The 16,885-nt window shown below is 38.9% G+C and overlaps 1 protein-coding gene across 12 annotated transcripts in view; it reads right to left on the bottom strand.

Moving 5' to 3' along the window:
• Nucleotides 1-6,151: 6,151 nt before the first annotated feature.
• Nucleotides 6,152-16,885, bottom strand: part of Pax (paxillin) — a 246,404-nt gene continuing 235,670 nt past the window's right edge. For 11 of the 12 annotated variants that reach the window (XM_076198537.1, XM_076198526.1, XM_076198528.1 and 8 more), the window contains 3 exons: nucleotides 10,989-11,109; nucleotides 10,002-10,153; nucleotides 6,152-8,278 (listed from right to left, as the gene is read on the bottom strand). In XM_076198537.1, coding sequence (XP_076054652.1) covers nucleotides 10,008-10,153; nucleotides 10,989-11,109 — 267 coding nt within the window. In that variant the 3' untranslated portion in view covers nucleotides 6,152-8,278; nucleotides 10,002-10,007. Of the gene's footprint in view, nucleotides 8,279-10,001; nucleotides 10,154-10,988; nucleotides 11,110-15,773 lie in introns of those variants that run through there. The other variant, XM_076198531.1, reaches the window with a different exon arrangement.

Here is a 16,885-nt window from a genome sequence, read left to right as displayed (position 1 = left end):
AGTCTGCTGCCACTTTCTCCCCTTATGCATCTCATCACCTTACTTTTACCCACATTTATCTTCAACTTCCTTCTTTCACACACCTTCCCAAACTCTGTCACTAACTTCCTTAATCCCTCCTCTGATCCTGCTACAAGCAGTGTCAACAGCAAACAACAACTGGCTTATCTCTTACTTTTCTCCATTTTCTTTAACCATCTCCAACCCCTGACCCACTACCCTTGCATTTACCTCTCGCACCACCCCATCCATGTATAAAGTGAACAGCCAAGGTGACATAACACATCCCTGACAAAGTCCCACCTTTACCTCAAACCACTCACTTGCTCCATTTCTGATTCTAACACAGGCTCTACTATTTTCATAAAAACTCTTGACTGCCCTTAAAAGCTTTCCTCCTATCTGCAATACCTCCCACAGTGCCTTCCTGTCTACCCTGTCATAAGTCTTTTCCAAATCCATAAAAGACCAAAAAAACATCCTTACCTTTTCCTAAAGCTTTCTCGCATATCCGTCTTGGTAGCATAAATATTTTTTGTTTTTATACAATGGCAGACATATACAGTAGGTGGTAATATGAATGTATATGTACATATTAATGACCTTTCCCAACTTGTGAAGTAAATGGGCCTCAAAGTCTACCTTGACTCTTTGATAGAGAAAAATACAGAAAGGGGAATCCCCAGTCCCCACACTCCACCCCATTTATTCTCCTTTTACAACATGCATAGGAATATGGCGATCAAATTCTTATCCCCCACTACAGGAGCAAGAGAAAAGAAGACACAGTATCCTAGGGTTGGCACAGGAAAGATTTAAGAAGAAACACTAGAAATGAGAATTGATGAAAATGTCTCAACATTACTCCCATAGCGGAGATTTGTCTCTGAACATGGAAGACTTACATCCACAATACCACAAGTGTCATGAAAGTCTTTAAGGTGGTGATGATATGTTTTAATGTCACAAACTCCCCCCTATCAGAAGGCTAGGACAGTGCCCCTCACAGATGACTTTGTAGCGTGGAATTTAATGAATCATGCCCTTGGTTCAACCTCACCGGTGGCAGGAATCAAATCACCATCCCCTCAACCTTCGCCGCAAGTACATACGTACATATACCAAGGCTTTTTCCCCCTTACAAGGGAGGTAGCCAAAAAGGGAGGCATAAAATCATTTCCACCCATTCCATCCCTGAATACACTCCACACCCCTCCACCCTCCCTCTTATCTTAGCACCTCCTGGATGACGGGTCATCCCTGCACCTTGTCCACTGCCCTGGGTCAGAAGCAGTGTCGCAAGACACAGCACATCCATAGCAAGGCCGCTTCATTAAAGTAAGGCCGTGAGTAACAATGCATATAACTATTACCTAATGTCCCAGTATTGGGAGGGAACATTTATCGTTTTTTTTTTCTCCTCCCTCTATCTTCAGTCTTGTGAGAGAAACCAATTATTTTAATCCCTTCAGTGTAAGGTCTAATTTTCAGTAATATTAACCACTGGTATGATGATGCCTACATAGGCATCATGAGGTGTGAGTGGGTAAATTGGCGTCTTGATTAGATTTATTTTTTTGTAGTTGTACATGAGTTACCCCCAGATTCTGTGAACTGGTTTGATCATGTTTTTTGTGTTGTCTGAGAAGTACGATAATGGTTACTAGGCTAGATAGAGTAAGAAATGAGGAGGTGAGGAGGAGAATGGGGGTGGAAAGAGAGTTGGGAGATAGGGTGGATGAAAAAGTATTGGGATGGTTTGGACACATGGAAAGAATGAGTGAAGAAAGACTAGTACAAGAGGTGTGAAGGCAGAGGTGGAAGGAGTGAACATGAGAGGCCGACCTAGGATGAGATGGAGTAAAAGGGGCATTGGGGAAGAGGGGAATGTCTGTTGAGGAAGGACAGGACAGGACAGAAGACAGGGGTGAATGGGGAATGGTTGTATATGGATGATGTTGTGATACATGAGGTGGGGGATGGGGGGTGAGGGAGTATGTGTGAGAAATATTTGACACAGCCCGAAGGGATTTCTCCCCATCTTCTCCATTTCTGCATGAGGGAACGGAGAGGTGGGGTCGCTAATTTAATGCAGCGGCCCTGCTGTGGATGTGCTGTGTCTCGTGACACTGCCTCTGACCCAGGGCAGTGGACAAGATGCAGGGATGACCAGTCATCCACAAGGTGCCAAGATAAGAGGGAGGGGAGTGGAGTGTGATAGGGATGGAATGGGTGGGAGTGGTTTTTATGCCTTTGTTTTTTGGCTACCTCCCTTATAAAGGGGAAAAAAGTCTTTGGTATATGTATGTGTATGTACCATTAAGTATACAAACTGACTTGTATAGTTGTGGACTTGGTATTTATAAACCAAGCTACTTAGGTGTGTGTGTGTGTATATATATATATATATATATAATATATATATATATATATAACTTATGAAAATTTAATGTTTGTTTGGGAGAGGGTGGAGTGCTGGAGGACTGGAGGAGTGCCTGTGTAGTTCCACTTTACAAGGGAAGGGGGACAAGTGTGAGTGTAGAGGTTTCAGAGGGATCAGCTTGTTGAGTCTGGTTGGGAGGGCTTATGGGAGGGTCTTGATTGAGAGGATTGCGAAAGGGATGGAGTGGTTGGCGAGGAACAGTGTGGTTTTAGGACAGGTAGGGGTTGTGTAGATCAGATTTTTGTTGTAAGATATGTGAGAAAGCTATAGGAAAAGGTAAGGATGTTTTTTGGGCTTTTCTGGATTTGGAAAAGGCTTAGGACAGGGTAAAGAGGAAGGCACTGTGGTAGGTACTGCAGATATATGGGATAGGAGGAAAGCTGTTGAGAGCAGTCAAGAGTTTTTATGAGAGTAGTAGAGCTTGTGTTAGGATTAGAAATGTAGCGAGTGAATGGTTTGAGGTAAAGGTGGGACTTCATCAGGGATGTGTTATGTCGCCCTGGCTGTTTGATCTATGCATGGATGGGGTGGTGCAAGAGGTGAATGCAAGGATGGTGGGTCGAGAGCTGGAGATGGTTAAAGAAAATGGGGAGGGGTGGGAGATAAGCCAGCTGTTGTTTAGTGATGACACTACGCTTGTAGCAGGATTGGAGGAGGGATTGAAGAAGTTAGTGACAGAGTTTGGGAAGGTGTGTGAAAGAAGGAAGTTGAAGATAAATGTGGGCAAAAGTAAGGTGATGAGATGTACAAGGGGGGAGAGTGGCAGCAGGCTGGAAGTGAGCATTAAGGGATAAAGACTGGAGGAAGTGGATAGTTTTTGATACTTGGGTGCGAATGTGGCAGGAAAGGGAGGAGTAAGGGTGGAGGTAGAATGTAGATTGAGAGAAGCAAGTAATGCCTTGGTGGATTAAAAAGTTTAATGAGAAATAGACATTTGGGAATGGATGCTAAGAGGAGACTGTATGAAGGAATGATTGTGCTGACAGCACTGTACAGGGCAGAAACATGGAATATAAGAGAAGGAGAGAGAAGGAGTTTGAATGTGTTTGAGATGAAATACCTGAGAAATATGATAGGGGTTGCTAGGCTGGATAGAGTGAGAAATAAGGAGTTGAGGAGGAGAACAGGGGTGAAAGGGGAGTTGGGAGATAGGGTTGATGAAAGAGTATTAGGATGGTTTGGACACATGGAAAGAATGAGTGAGGAAAGATTAGTGGAATAGGTGTGGAAGGCGGAGGTGGAAGGAGTGAACATGAGAGGATGACCAAGGATGAGATGGATGGATGGGGTAACAAGGGCATTGTGAAAGAGGGGAGTGTCTGTTGGGGACGGACGGGAGAGGACGGAGGGTGAGGTGAATGGAGAATGGTTGTGTATGGATGATGCTGTGATGCACGAGGGGGAGTGGGTGGGGAATGGAGGGTGAGAAATAAATTGACGCAGTCCAATGGGATTTCTCCCAGTCTTCTCCTTTTCTGCATGAGGGGACGGAGAGGGGGGGGCGTCACCCATTTATTGAAGCAGACTTGCTGTGGATGTGAAGTGTCTTGCGACACTGCTTCTGGCCCAGGGCAGTGGACAAGATGCAGGGATGACCTGTCATCCAGGAGGTGCTGAGATAAGAGGCAAGAAGGTGGAGGGGAGTGGAGTGTATTGGGGATGGAATGGGTGGGAATGATTTTTATGCCTTTGTTTTTTGGCTACCTCCCTTGTAAGGGGGAAAAAGCCCTTGGTATGTGTATGTACTTAGTAATAGCACTAGTTCCATGAGTCAAATATAAAATTATCAGTTATGAAAAAAGCTCTTCAATAACAGCCATGAAAAAATACTCAAATTTAAAATTTGATTAACTACAAGAACTTGTAGTGTATTGCATGTTGAATTTATTCAATGCATCATTTTCACACTCCCACATGGGGTAAGTTTGGGGCAAATCAGTGACCTCTCCATTTTTTGCAGAATTCTTTGCCTTTTTTTTATTTATTTATTTATTTTTTGGTCTGATTAACCTACAATCTAATATAAAGGTAGCAAGCTGCCAGAGGCAGTTAAGTGAAAAATCGGAGAAAAGGCTCAAATTTGGAGGGGCGCCACCGCCGCTCCCGTGGGTTCAGGCTGCTCATCTCTACCTTGCTGTGCAATGTGTCTGACTCTCTCCCTGTGGGGCATGTTTGGACCAAATCGGTCACCTTCAGATTTTTGACAAAATTCATGGGGTCACTCCTTTGAGATTTTTTGGATTTTGGGTCATTTTGGTCACCTGCTCCAATTTACCTGCCATCTGATCCACAGGTCGAGGGCAGCCAGGGCTACTGTGGAGTCCACTTGGACACCACTCTGGCTAACAGTTCAGTTGCCAGAGGCCCAAAAGTGAATACTGGGTGAAAAGGCCCGTGTTTGGAGGGGCTCCACTGCCACGACCTTGGGCACAGGCTTCTCAGTCTACCTCGCTGTGCACTGTGTCTTACTCTCCTCCTTTGGAGTGAGTTTGGGCCAAATCGGTCACCTTCAGATTTTCGACAAAATTCATGGGGTAACACTTTTTTTCTGCATGCAATGTGTTTTTAATGCATTTGTTTTAAACAGTTTTAGACAAATTCCCCCTCTCAAGTGTTATATAACTGATGGTCTTTGTTGTAATGTTGTTTTAAACAATGTAAACACATGGCACAGTATAAGCACATAATGAAAAACAGTACGGTTTACAAGAGCCTCTGTAAACAGTACCTTTTTTATTATGTGGTGTTCATACTGTCATCTGTTTACACTGTATTTTTATTCTGCACTTGTTTTGAAACAAATATTGAATGACAAAAAAAATATGCTTTTCTTATGGTTTAAGTACCATTTTATACACAAACTTATGGTGTCTAATACAGAATCTTACGGCAAGACACCACACTAGCTTGACAGGTATGCAAAACATGTTCATACTTGTTTATAATAATAGAAAAAATTATATACATGTAAATGAACAAATATAACAAAGCCCTCTGTGAGGGTCACCGTCCTAGCCTCCCGATATTAAACCATATCATATCAAATAAACAAATAATAAGAAATATAACCAAACCTGTTCTGTCACACATGGAGAGATGGCAATTGACGACTATTCTCCGTTTCCCGACCACTTTCATCTAGTGACACAGAAACAGCCCCGTACTAATACAAGACAGACAACAGTCCAAAGTTTCTTCCCGTGGAGATCTGTGGAAGGTTTTGAGGACCACTGCCAGCCAATGTAGGGCTACTGGTCTTCCACAAAATGAAATGACAACAATAGTCTTACCTAGTTATGGACCAAAAGGTCTCCTGTCAGCATGCTCCGCCTTTGTAATCTATCGACTACTTTCCTTGGAAGGGAGATTAAAAGACCATTATTTCTCCCAATCTTCTTTTCTGCGTGAGGGGGCAGAGAGGAGGGGTTGCCGTTCTAATGAAGTGGCCTTGCTGTGGATGTGCTGTGTCTTGTGGCACAGCTTCTGACCTGGGGCAGTGGGCGAGATGCAGGGATGACCTGTCATCCAGGAGGTGCCAAGATAAGAGGGAGGGAAGAGGGTGGAGGGGAGAGGAGCATGTTGGGGATGGAATGGGTGGGAGTGGTTTTATGCCTTTGTTTTTTTGGCTACCTCCCTTGTAAGGGGGAAAAAGCCTGTGGTATGTATTGGAAAAATAAAAACTTTGGCATTATTGAAGAAATGAAAGTCTTTTTCTTGAAAACAATTTTATTTGTAATTGCACAAGAGAAGCAGTGACCTGCTCGATCCATCCCATCACGTCTTGGCTTGTTAACAACTTGAACGGTGCACAACTCGAGAGTTCAACTGTGAAACACAGCAAGTACGTCTAAAAGACGGCAGGGGGTATGGATATACGTATGTTTACCTTAGAGACATGGGTGATGAGTTTGTGTATGATGCAGTACATGATTGTGATTGTGTGCCGGTGATCGTGTGGGGCGGGGCGGCAGGTCAGGGTTGCCTGTCCAATTCAAATTACAAGACAAGTGTTACGAGAAGCTTTTTATTACAGCACGGTCATAATAGCTTGTCCCTTGCATACTGTAAGGAAGCAATGCATTGTCCATATTGGCTTTATGATTGGGTAAACACTGTAAAAATAAAATAAGAAAAGAAAAAATATATATATGTATATATTGTGTGAAAAGCATTATTTATATACTATGTATACGCCAATGACACTTTTCCACCCCCTGTACAGGGGATGGCCAAGTCAAAGCATATCTTGACTCTTGATGGGATAAAAATATGGAGGGGATCCCCAGTCCCCTAACTTCACCCCATTTAGTCGTTTTTTATGACATGGAACCTCAATTGTCGCTGGTGAAATAATAATAATAATAATTATAATAATAACAATAATAAAAAATTGTGCATACATGATAAACATATAAAACAAAATATGGGAAATGCAGCAGTAGCTAGTTTAATCCAAAAACCCAAAAGACATCGGCATAACCCAAGCACAAGGTTGTGAGAAAATATGTAAAGAATACCAAATGCAGACTGTTCAATGATATATATGCTCTACATGCTTGAACTATCTGCTTCCTTCAAAATTGTTTTTGCAGTATCTGTAATAATTTTTTCATAAATAGCACAGATTTATTTTGAAATGTTAATTTGCAAATAAGGCTGAACTTCATTTCATAATTATAAAAGAATACCAATACATACATACAAAATAGTGCTTTCGCATTGGACTAAAATTTCACAAATGTACAACGTAAAACTATTATTGTGCATTCAGTTTCAAGCAACATAATCCAACATTGTGCGTGACGATTAAAAACTAAAAATCAATATATGAACAGTATAATATCAATCTTAACGGCATTACTATCTCCTTCAGTAATAATTCTCTCTTCTACAAGCTAGCAAAGGACAAACATTTATTAAATTTCTTGTCTTAAAATGACAACAAAATGTGGGTTAGAAGTTTAGTAATGTATGACAACACACATAAATCTCTTCTTAAATTATGTCAATGAAATTTGTTTTGAATACATCCATCTCTGACCTTTCATAATCTCTTCTGCTCCTTCAAAAATACTGTCAGTATGCCTCAGCAAACTTGCAATTGGTCTTTCTCAACTACAAGTTAAGAATGATTTCCATTAATGTCATCAACTGAGCAACTCAATCTCATTTCCGTAACTAATTTGAATATCAACTTAATTTTTCTTTTTAATGTATTGTAGGTCAGGAATATTAGATCGAATTTGAATATACATTTCTGTGAAATTTCTAATCTGTGAAGCAGATAACTCGGGTCATCCGTAACTTGTGGAGCAAAGCCGTCCTGTAAAAACCTTATGTCGTTTACTGTACAAGAGACTGAGAGCCACTAAACTCTTCACAATGATGATCTTCGTGAAGTTTGCCGCGGCTATTTGTGCCAACGGAGTTGGGGCTCTCAATTAACCCCTTTGCTACAAAGTCGCCCTTTGCAGACTCCGTTCTGGCTAATGCCAGATGAATTTAATCAGCTTACGGCTCGACCTCGAGCAGAAGGGGTTAAGGCTTTACGATATGGTTCAGTTCAACCTCATTTTGCAATTAGCGCAATTTCCTTGAACACTATACTTTGATAATATACTGCTTTTCGCTGACAACGCTGCTTTCAGTGAGTCCGCAGCTGCAGGAGGAATAAAAACCCTTGCTCATCATCGGCTCAACTTCGATTCACTGAACTTTGTCTTCTGCATATGGAAGACCTGAAGACAGCAGCCTGGCCCACATAAGAAGTCCTTTTCATAGTTTACTTCTTTGGATTTTGGAAGTCTTATTCATCCTGCAGTTGTTTAGTTCACCCTGGAAACAAAAATAAGGAACTTCAAATGAATTCATTATGAGGCAAGGTATCCTTATGGTATTGTTTCAATACTCCAAAGGGTTGTTATTGTTGTTGGTAGGGGTATGGTTGTTGTTGTTGTCGTTCCCTAGACTGTCTGTCCGAGCAGTCCCGTCTCCCCAAGGAATGCTACTGCCGAAACTGGGTTTTCCCACAAATCCTTTATAGAGTGTATGTTGTGTTGTTTGCGTGCATGATTGTGTATAATGCAGTCTTCCATTATGTGTTGTATGGTGTGGGGTGAAGTGTTACATCCTGGGCAGCTGTTCACAATGCGGTCATCCAGCCTCTTCTGGTAGCTTAGAAGTGCTGGGTGGTGGCCACACCGCAGTCTGGCCAAGTGGACTCTGTCCTTTCGTGGGAGCGAGGATTCAGAAGGGTGGATATCAGGGGGTCTGGCATGCAGCAGTGTGTTGTCTTTCAGTGTGTTAATGGAGCGGTGGTATTGTTGTTGGTATTGTTATGGACTGTAACTAATGCTTCTTTCCTTCCAGATGTTTTTGAAATGGGTTCTGTGAGGGTGGGGGGGGAGGGTAGTCACAAAGAATATATATGTGTATACCAATGTAGTTTTTTTTTTTTTTTAATTTTTGATCACTCTCTCTTTTCCAATCTTTATTAGTCATTTTCCCTCAATCCATCACATTCTCCCTACTAATCTCATTCACCCAACTCCGTTTCGTTCTCTCCTTAGGTCAGAGGCAATGCAACAAGACACAGCACCTCCAGAGCAGAAACCAACAGCTAAAACTGTTTACCCCCACCGATTCATTACATGGTGACCCTCCCCACCTCTTCAACTCGTACTCTTAATCTTATAATTCTAGAATAGGATTTCTTATGTCTATCCATCTATATACCAAGGGCTTTTCCCCCCACTTACAAGGGAGCAAAAAGTAAGGATTTTCTGGGTCTTTATGGATTTGGAAAAGGCTTATGACAGGGTAGACAGGAAGGTACTGTGGGAGGTTTTGCAGATATATGGGATTGGGAGAAAGCTGTTAAGGGTAGTCAAGAGTTGTTACTAGAGCAGTAGTTGTAGAGACTGTGTTAGAATTAGAAATGGAGACAGTGAGTTGTTTGAGATAAAGGTGGGACTGTGTCATGGATGTGTCATGTTGCCATGGCTGTTCAATGTGTACATGGGTGGGGCTGGTGCGGAAGGTAAATGCAAGGATAATGGGCAGGGGATTGGAGACTGTTAAAGAAAATGGAGAAAAGTGGGGGTGAGCCAGTTGTTGTTTGTTGTCGACACTGCACTTGTGGCAGGGTCAGTGGGGGGGGGGATTAAGGGAGTTAGTGACGGAGCTTGGGAGGGAATGTGATAGGAGAAAGTTGAAGGTAAATGTGAGTAAAAGTAAGGCAATGAGATGTACAAGGGGAGAGGATGGAAGCAAATTGGAATTAAATTTTAAAGGAGAGAGGCTGGAGGAATTGGATAGGTTTGGGTACTTGGGGTTACATGTGGCAGGAAATGGAGGACTGGAGGTGGACATTTATTCACTTATTTATTTTTCATAAATTTATTATTCTCAAGGAGCATCAAACCTAGTTAAGTAAATTGTAGACTGGGAGATGCAAGTAAATACCTTGGGGGTTAAAAATTATCATGAGAAATAAGTAATTGGGAATGGATGGATGGACGGATTTCTTATGTACTTGGAAAAAATTGTACAACCAAACCTGGATCTATCCAAACAACTTGTCGAAGCAAACATGGCAGTAAGGTTTGTCGTTCTGTTCCTTGAAGGTCCCCTTGTTGAGTTGTTTTAGGCAGAAGGAGCACACAAAATGCTCTGGATGGAACTTGCGGAACATGGCAGTGATACAACGTCCTGGAAAAAAAATAAAATAAAAATAATAATAAATAAATAAATGAGCAAATTAAATTAAATGGAAAAAATCATGAACACATAATTGTCTATATTATGGGTACTCAGTGACCAGAGAAAAGTATATATTCAAATCTTCTTTCTTCCTCATTTATTCTAATTATACTATAACACCTTACTTTGGTTATCACTCACAATCATTGTCCACAATAAGTGATAGTCATATAGTAATGGCGAATCATAGATTTTGTATCTGCATGCCTTATTACTGTCTGATTTCTGATATAAATTCCAACAATGAACCAATAGGGAACAGCAAAAAATTTTCAATAGTTTTCCTGTCAATTACCAATTAATTCAATTCAGCAGAAGGATACCTCCTGTTGTTTACAAGTTCGAACCTATTTCAATTAAGACACAGGCAATGGTGACTGTTTTTATCAATATTTTTCAGTTACCGATTAATTTTATGTAGCTCAGGGGTATGTGTAAAACAGCAATCTCACATGAAGAAAATTAATATACACATATTTTTAACATAAGAACATTAGAATGAAAGAGACTGCAAGAGACCATAAAGCCTACACTAGGCAGTTCCATGTCCGTTACCATATGTCATCCCCATCCATAAAGTTGTCTAACCGTTTCTTAAAATGGCCGATAGTGTCAGTGCTCACTACGTGGTTACTAAGTTTATTCCATTCGTTGACCACCCTATTATTAAACCAATTCTTTCCTATTACCAAACAATCATATTAAGCTAAGAGAACCCTCACATTGATTTTGGGTTAACATGATAAATGATAGGAACATCACACTGAAGTTTAATATATAATACCTGTGATGGGTTTGTGGCAGCCAGCACAAAGCGATCCTCTTTTGGCATGGTAATGGGTTTCGCAGTACGGTAAACCTTCGTGGTCGAAGAATGAACCTCCATTGAAGGGTTGTCTGCAGTCCTGAAACGGAATAAATGTGTGGTTCAAGTGACTACTTCAACTATGTTACATTTAGTGCGAGATGGGTGCATGCCTTGGCTGGCTATCTCCCTTAAGAGGGGGAAGAATCCTTTTGGTGTACGTGTGTATTATATATATATACTGTATATATATATATATATATATATATATATATATATATATATATACTGTATATATATATATATATATATATATATATATATATATATATACATACATACATACACACATACTTAGTTTGATGACAGATATCCCCCACTAATTCTGCAGAAAAACAGGTTTGTAGTTGTCGTCACCTACTAAATTACCATTTTCCATTATTTTCAATTTTTTCAAATCATTAATGAGTAATTCTCACCTGCAATAGATGTCTGACAGGTTAAAAATGAATAGATAATAACAAAGAATTGCACTTTCAAGGTGGGAAAAAATAATTTATACAAAACAAATCAAATGATATGAAATGAAGAAAAACATGTGAAAAACTTGTTGAATTCTTCATCAATCAACCAGTTGTCCCTCTTCATCCTATCACATATATTTCTTGCAAGCAAAAACATTCATCTGAGGATGCAGGTAGTAAAATACTAGAATTACGATCTCTAGATGTATCTATTTGGCAAAGGCTTCTTCCGCCTTATAAGGAAGGTTGCTAGCCAAGGCAAGGAGAATAATGATAAATTTGGCAAAAATTAATAAGAAACACAAGATACCAAATACTCTGCTCTTATTACTGTTCAATAAATATAAATTATAGAAAAAAAGACTATTATCCCATAAGGAAATGCATATTTTTTTACACAATTAGATAACTACAATAAACTAATCTTTTCATTACCTCTCATACTAACACATTTGCTAAACCAAGTATCCTTTCACTAATTGTCTCCATATTTTTCTTTATCTCATCTATTTCTGTGCTTTAACATATATATATATATATATATATATATATATATATATACATACACTAAGAGCTTTTTCCCCCATATCAGGGAGGTAGCCAAGTCATGCATACATACATAGCCATGTAAAAGGCACATAACTACTTCCATCCAATCTTTCCTCCCTCTCTCATCTTAGCTCCTCGTGGATGACGGGTCATCCCCATATCCTACTCACTGCCCTAGGTCAGAAGCAATGCAGCAAGACACAGTACATCCACAGCAAAGCCACTTCACTTCATTGGCAACCCCCCCCCCTCTCCATCCCCTCAAGCAGAAAAATAGAGGATGGGGAGGAATCCTTTCAGGCTGCATCAATAATGACTATTTCTTTTTTCAATAGTCCTCTTCTTTATCGGAATCTTCTTTCTCATTATCCTTTTTACATTTAGTCATGGTTACCTTTGTAAATTCGTTCTTGCAATTTTTTTCCTTTTACATATTCATCAAGGGTTGCCATGTAATGAAGTGGTGGGGGTAAACCAGCTAAAGCTGTTTAAGCCTGCTGTGGATGTGCTGTCTTGCTGCACTGCTTCTGACCTGTGCAATGGGAAATGTACAGGGATGGTCCTTCATCCACAAGGAGAAAAAAAAAAAAAAAAAAAAATAGATATAGATGAAATAAAATAAAGATAAAAAAAATAAGAAAAAGTCATTCATTACTCTTCTTAGTTTTCCCACATCTTTAATAAAATTCTGTACTAAAGCATGTTTCTTCCTAAACTCAGCTCCTAGCATAATTCCATCTTGAGCTTATACATTTTTGTTTTAATTCTATTACCAAATGTCAATTTAAGGATCTTAATCTCCCTTTCTATAGAGAACTTCTATTGATTTCCACTATTTTTTCAACAACTTTTTCAAACAAGACGACCTAATATACAGTGACTACTGTCTTCCTCCTTATACGAGCCAGTGAAATGGCAACGGCCCACCACTGACACAGCACAGCACAGATATCCACCATTTCTTTCTGGAGAGCTCTATGTGTGGGCCAGATGATGATTACCAGTTGCCATTTGTTTATAAGGTACCCAAAACATAAACAGAGTCACTGACACCTCTGCATGTTTGTCCCATCGCCATCTCAAAGAAATGGGGTAATTTGTCACCAATTTATCTATAACTACTCCATCTGACACCTTCAACAATCCCTGCAATCCCTTCCCTGATGACCTCACTCTGCTACAAACTTCGTTCCAAGAAACTCTCTCTCCCTTCAAACCCACTGTTACACCTTTTACTGTATTCTCAAATAAGGACCACAATGGAAATAAGCTTACATGCTTTTTTGTGTTATCCTTGGCATTTGTAATTGTTATTTCGAACTATGTGTTCTTTTCTTTATCTGGACTTCATGTACATTGATTCAATGGAGAGAAAAAAAAAAAAAAAATCCTCATGCCACATTGTTTATATGCTCCTTCCGGGGCCAAAATAACCATAAGACACTCAAGGCACTGGCCCCTAAATTCTAAGGATTCCCCATATTGCAGGGATAAAAATATTTATCCATATATGCCACTAAATGATCACATATGCACTGTCATTAACAATATCTAAATACATGACACACAGGAAACCCACAGTTGATAGCCGAAATATTCTTCTTTCATTCAAAATCTAAATACATGATTATCAATGTAGTTATTCTTTTGTTCTTGTTATTTACAGTAGGGTTTCCCCTACTAGCTGGTATGTGGCTCAGACTTTTATTGAGCTCTGCTTCTGACTCGCTCTGTCCTCGCTAAACTCACAGGACTCCTGTCATACTCATTCCCCTCCCCTCCATCACCTGCACTGACTTCATCTTCAATCCCCATTTTCCCCCATCCTCATGCCTATGTGAAGTGCCTATTTTGTTTACTATTTTTAAGTAGCCTAATCCATTAACCAAATTTTTTCTTTAAATTTGTTCATTTGTCACCTAATTCATGTCTAATTCTTCATAATACTTAAAAAAAAAAAAAGAGTAGCCACGATCAGTTTCAGAATTCAAAACTACATTAATTTTTCTCAAATACTATGTCAACACTATTTCTAAATATCTTCATTTTCAAACCCCATTTTTATCAGTCACACCTCATCTATCTTCCATTAAGCCCTTGTACAGGTTGCCTCAAGTCCAAGCTGTCAGGAATGAATTACAAGAACTTATGATCCTTACTCGTCCAAACATATACGAACGAGAAGATTATGCATGTTCAGCCAGTGAAAAGATTAAATTTTGTGTCCCATGTCAACAGGAAGCTTATGCGAGGCGTAAGTAAAACGACTATCTTAAGTATGTTTTGACGTCATGTCTTCAGGACAAGTACTGCACCTGTTCCTCTGCATTTGGACATCCACCAAGTTGTTACTTAGAGCTTCTTGTTCCTACATCCCTTAAAATATGGAGCTACATTCTCAAATGCAATTCACTCAATTGAATTTATATTTTCTACAATGTAAAATTGTAACCTGCTCAGTTACAATGCCTTCAACTCAGCCACCCCTCTAATAAGGGGGAAAGGGCTTTTTGGTATATGTATGTATGCATAAACTTTGTAAAAAAGGTCAAATTTACCACAACAATTGTTCATTTATGATGGCATGAATATTCTTTAATACTTTTAGATTTATCAAAGATTTAAGATGTGGTTACTCATGAAATTTATTCTAAAATGATCTACCATTTTTCTCACATGATATCTATCAGTTGGTGTCATAATATTAATTCATTTCATTTATATGCCATTTGATAAATAGGAGAAATCCTCTCAATATATCATTTCCCTGGTTAACCCTCTTCACTGTCTCCAATTTTTTTTTTCTAAAGAAATTTTGACTTAAAAATCTGCTATTGAAATCCACTATCATTTCGGTTAAACTCAAACTATGAACTAGTATGAAACTAATCAACTGTATATTAACCTTTGAGAATTTTATACTGATCAATTTTATAATCAAACATGTTACTAATTTGTTAGAAACTCATAGTTAAATTCACGACTCCTTTTGTCTTGGAAAATTACTTTTAAAGTCAACTAAATGAAGTGGAACGAAAAGATTAGGGACCCCATCTTCACATTTTTTTCCTTGTTAAGTCTAGGGAAAAGAAATATATATATATATACTTTGATTTAGCCACCCTCTTACAAGGGGAATTAAGTAAGGCCCTTCTATATGTATTTATCTAGTTGTAGTATGTATTTATTTACCTAGTTGTATTATACGGGAAGGGAGCTATGCTCATGATGACCCGTCTTTATATCTCTCAGCATCAAGTTTTTTTCTTAAAATCTTGAATAGTGTTTGCACACACTGTTTCTTTGTCCAATTTGTTCCAAGTATTCTATCACTCTGTGCTCATGGGGTTCCACATCTTGACTTTCAACAAGTACAAATGATGACTTGTTACGACTAAATACAAAAATGAATAACCCTCTTTTTCTGTCTGATGATACACAAGTACAATATCATCGTAAGAGGTAACATGAATTCATAAGAGATCATGAAATATATTAATTCATTCCTGAACAGCTAATTACTGTAAATTACATTAAATCTTCTTGAACTCTTTTCAAAATGGTGGCTTACGTACATGTTTTGTTTAGTCTGCAGTCCATGAGAATGTACAAGGGCATCATCAATTACTTTGATGATGAACAACCTTACACCTTAACCTACTATCATGAAATAGTCGAGGAAGTAAATCCCTTCATATAAAACACTTTATTCACCAAATTTACAAAAGCAAAACAATGTATACAGTGGTAGGAACATGATCATCTGTTTTTCCAAGGGTGCAATGGAAGCATCTACAATGGCTGCTAGCATTGCTGCCATCTACGGCTAAGCTGCATCTGCTTTCAGTGCCATTCTTGACGCTGCCGAAAGATGCTGTTTTCTAGCTAAAAATATGATATTCCTAATATTCTGTATCTCGGTTCAACTGGTTTGATTAATGGAACTAATTTGACATGTGGTGGTTGGAAGTGTTGTGATGTGTGGAATGGTGACATGGGGATTAAATATGTGTTTGGTGATCACAAATAGGACAATAATTGGAAAGCAAGGTCACACAAGACTAAAGAAACAAACAAGACAAAGACAAAACAAACAAGTGAGCAGGATACAGGAAAAAGATTATGAAAAATTCTGTAAGAAGCTATGTTAAATAAAGAGATGTGTGCAAGATCTTAGAGGGCCAGATGGAAAACATTGAAAATAAAAACTCATAGTGCAATTATGACTCTGCCTTTATGACTGGCAAAACAAATGTGAACAATACTCAAACAAAGAGCATATCCAAGGACCCCAAATATATGGTATGAATTGACGCCAGTATTTACAAAGTTATTTTAAGGGAATTGAGAAAAATCAATGAAAATTAGGTTCTTAAAGTCACATGTCCTTGATCTGATGTACCTCCACAACACAAATTTATTTTGGGACCTAAAAAAAAGATTAACTATTTTCAATTTCTCTTTTCAATTTTTTCCCTCTAGATTATCCTGCTTCTCTTATAAGTTACTAGTGAGTTCTAAATTTAACCAGTAGATTGACATAAGCCACAGGTAACTAAAGAGAGAAATTAGGTTTTAGAGAAGAATTTCATGTCATTTACAAATGGAAGCACAAGAAATATACAACGACAACATTTTGTTCTGTTATTGCATAGGAGGACATACAGATTGCACGAAAAGTCAAAATCATTCTATTCATCATCTCGTCCGTAATAAAGAAAACTGGCTTGAAGTGAAGAGGTGTGGCTGGAATTATATGTCACATTAGCTGTACAACCCTACAGAACTGTAGTTACTAATTGC

Source organism: Oratosquilla oratoria, chromosome 15 (assembly GCF_046742065.1).
Source record: "Oratosquilla oratoria isolate Oo_2021 chromosome 15, ASM4674206v1, whole genome shotgun sequence".
NCBI lineage: Eukaryota > Metazoa > Arthropoda > Malacostraca > Stomatopoda > Squillidae > Oratosquilla > Oratosquilla oratoria.
This window is presented reverse-complemented; position numbering and strand designations above follow the sequence as displayed.